At 36.9% G+C, this 3,102-nt stretch overlaps 1 protein-coding gene across 1 annotated transcript; it reads left to right on the top strand.

The window, feature by feature from the left end:
* The first annotated feature begins 1,396 nt into the window (after window positions 1-1,396).
* Window positions 1,397-2,329, top strand: LOC141490292 (olfactory receptor 52A5-like). The gene has a single exon (XM_074190464.1). It carries the CDS (start codon window positions 1,397-1,399, stop codon window positions 2,327-2,329), a length of 933 nt encoding a protein of 310 aa, XP_074046565.1.
* The last annotated feature ends 773 nt before the right edge of the window (window positions 2,330-3,102 follow it).

The raw sequence follows: 3,102 nt of genomic DNA, 5'->3' as shown, positions 1-3,102 counted from the left end.
TTTTCTTTATTTACCAGGAAGTTATAAGACTAGTTGACATGAGTTTAGTTTTGTGGTTGTTAAGCTTCAAGACATCAAGATATCCATCACTGATACTCATCACAAATATTTCATTATGTATACATCACTTTATAACTGTCAGTGAGTATTGGGGTGACATATTCACATGCTTCATTGATAATGGGCATATCCTGCACATTGATAAGATGGAAAACATTAAACAGAAGCACATCTAAAAGTAAGAAGAAAGAAAGTTGCAGAAGAAATTAAGCTGAAGGAACTGCTTATGGTTATTCATGTAAGAGAAAATCAGAAGCAGTGTTGGACAATGGATAGAGTTTAGATCAGAAAGTTAGGGAGAACTGGGTTCTAGTTATGCCACTGCCATGTTTATTGTTTGACACCGGGCAAGGCAATTGACTTTTAAAAAAAATTGTCCTAAATTCAACTCTGTAAGAATATTAGTTGTCTTGGCAGCTTGGTGGCACAGTGAATAAAGTGGTGGGCTTCGTGTTAGGAAGACTTATCTTTCTAAGTTTAAATTGGTCCTCAAATATTTACTAATGTTGTGACTCTGGGCAACTTATTTAAATGTTTCCTTCAGTTCTTCGTCTGTAAAATTAATTGAAGAAATAAATACTCCAGTATTTCTGTTAAAAAAAAAAGCCCCAGGGGACAGTTTGGTGGTGCCCTGGATTGAGACCTGACTCTGGACTCAGGAGGACCTAAGTGAAAATCCAACCTCAGACACTTGATACATAATAGATGTGTGACTTTAGGCAAGTCACTTAACTCTATTGTCTGATAACCTCTCCCCCCCAAAAAAACAAAGTCCCAAATTAGATCATAGTTAGACATGACTGAAAAATGACTTATCAATAATTCCCTCTGTGTACATTTCCTAGAACTTTTCTTATACTAATGAAATAGCAGATATAGTACCCAAAATGTCTAATTCTTTTGAAATATTTGAAAGCATTTATTGCAGAAGAAATCTTTTGATTCCCACAAAGCAGAATGAGTAAAATGGATAAAGACTTCAACAATACAAATTCACAATTTATATAAGGAGGAAAAGTCTTAAAAATTGAAGAAATAGAATGGGTTACTTTGGGAGAAAGTGGGTATGGTTTCATTGGGGGAGGGGCTTCAAATAAAAGATAAAAGACAATTTGTTGGGAATAGTGTAGGGGGCTATTTTGATTAGTTGTGAATTGTTTTAGAATATTTTGGATTTTTTTTCAGTTTTTTTCAATAATGAGGTACATCTTCAAGTCATATGAATATAGACATTTTTGGTTTTCATGTCAACAGGTCAGAAGAGGAGAGATAACCTCAGAAAACAGCCCCAAATGGAAACCTGGAGCATATTGAATGTACTTTAGCCTCCATACAAATGGCTAATGACACCATCTTCATGCCATCTCTACTTTTGCTAATTGGAATACCTGGCCTGGAAACTGTGCAGGGCTGGATTGGAATTCCATTCTGTGCTATATATGTTGTTGCCATGATTGGAAACTGCCTGCTTCTATTCATCATCCAGTTTGAGAACAGCCTCCACAAGCCCATGTACCTCTTCCTGGCCATGCTGGGGGTCACTGATATTGCCCTTAGCACTTGCATTCTTCCCAAGATGCTGGGCATCTTCTGGTTTAATCTGCAGGGTATACACTTTGAGGCCTGTCTGCTGCAGATGTGGCTCATCCACACCTTCCAGTCCATAGAGTCGGGCATCTTATTGGCCATGGCCGTGGACCGATATGTGGCCATCTGTGAACCCCTGAGACACAGTACTATTTTCACCCCACAACTCCTCAGTCAGATTGGGATTGGGGTGACATTAAGGGCTGCTATCTTGGTGGCTCCCTGCCTTGTGCTTATCAAATGTCGTCTCAAACACTATAGAACTATAGTCATTTCTCACACTTATTGTGAGCACATGGCCATTGTGAAATTGGCTGCTGATGACATTGGAGTTAACAAGGCCTATGGTTTGTTTGTGGCCTTTATCATCCTAGGCTTTGACATCATCTTCATTATTCTTTCCTACATTCTGATCTTCATTGCAGTGTTTCGCCTTCCCCAGAAAGAGGCTCGGTTCAAAGCCTTCAATACCTGCATTGCTCACATCTTTGTATTTCTTGAATTCTACCTCCTTGCTTTCTTCTCTTTTTTCACTCATAGATTTGGGTTCCACATCCCTCCTTATGTCCACATCCTTCTCTCTAACCTTTATCTCTTGGTCCCACCTCTCCTCAATCCCATCATCTATGGAGTAAAGACTAAGGAAATTAGGAATCACATCATCAAAATGTTATACCATTAGTGACAGTTCTAATCCTAGGGGATCTTTGAATGTCCAATATCATTGACTTTCAACTGTGTTCAGAAATATTAATTTTTCTCACTTATGCTGTTTACTTAAATATAAATCTTTCAGCAGGCTGTTCTGATTTTTACAATTCGCATTGGCAAGTATAACAGTCTCTGGATTATCATATGGAATGAGCAATTAAAATCTTAGAGTTACATATATTCACAGAGAAATTAATTTTATTCAATTTAATAAAATTCACTGGTTTTAATGTGTCTTAGATATTATGCTAAATAATAATAGAAATATAAGTGTTAATACTGCAAATAGAAGTCTAAGTTTGATGTATTTGAATTAGATCCTCTTCTTTGGTTGAGAAACTATTTATTCAATACTGTTTTCCTGTGTAAGGGGCAGGGTTGGTGTGAAAGAAACCTTTTTTTTCAGGCTTCAAGCAAGGACACATGCAGTTCCAGATTCTTTCTGGGGGAATAACAGAGAAGAAGAGGAAAATACTTTGGAAGGAAACATTTAGAAGAAAATCCAGTCACTCTCCTCCCTAATTTCCATACTGCCACTCTAGGAACTTAAACCAATTTCCCTTGTGTGAGATTGGAGATTGTCTTTTGATGAGCTGAAATATCTCACTCTCATTAAGATTGTCCATTTGTTATATTCATTATTTGATATATTCTTAACTAATAAAGGAAGGAATTTATTTTTAAAAACTAGAATGCACCAGGCAAATCTCTAGGCATACAAATACAAAACTCAAGTCCGTTTCT

Source organism: Macrotis lagotis, chromosome 1 (genome assembly GCF_037893015.1).
Source record: "Macrotis lagotis isolate mMagLag1 chromosome 1, bilby.v1.9.chrom.fasta, whole genome shotgun sequence".
Lineage (NCBI taxonomy): Eukaryota > Metazoa > Chordata > Mammalia > Peramelemorphia > Peramelidae > Macrotis > Macrotis lagotis.
This window is presented reverse-complemented; position numbering and strand designations above follow the sequence as displayed.

Excerpts from the sequence above, each read along its gene's own strand:
- LOC141490292 (XM_074190464.1), top strand. The coding sequence starts at position 1,397 with ATGGCTAATGACACCATCTTCATGCCATCTCTACTTTTGCTAATTGGA.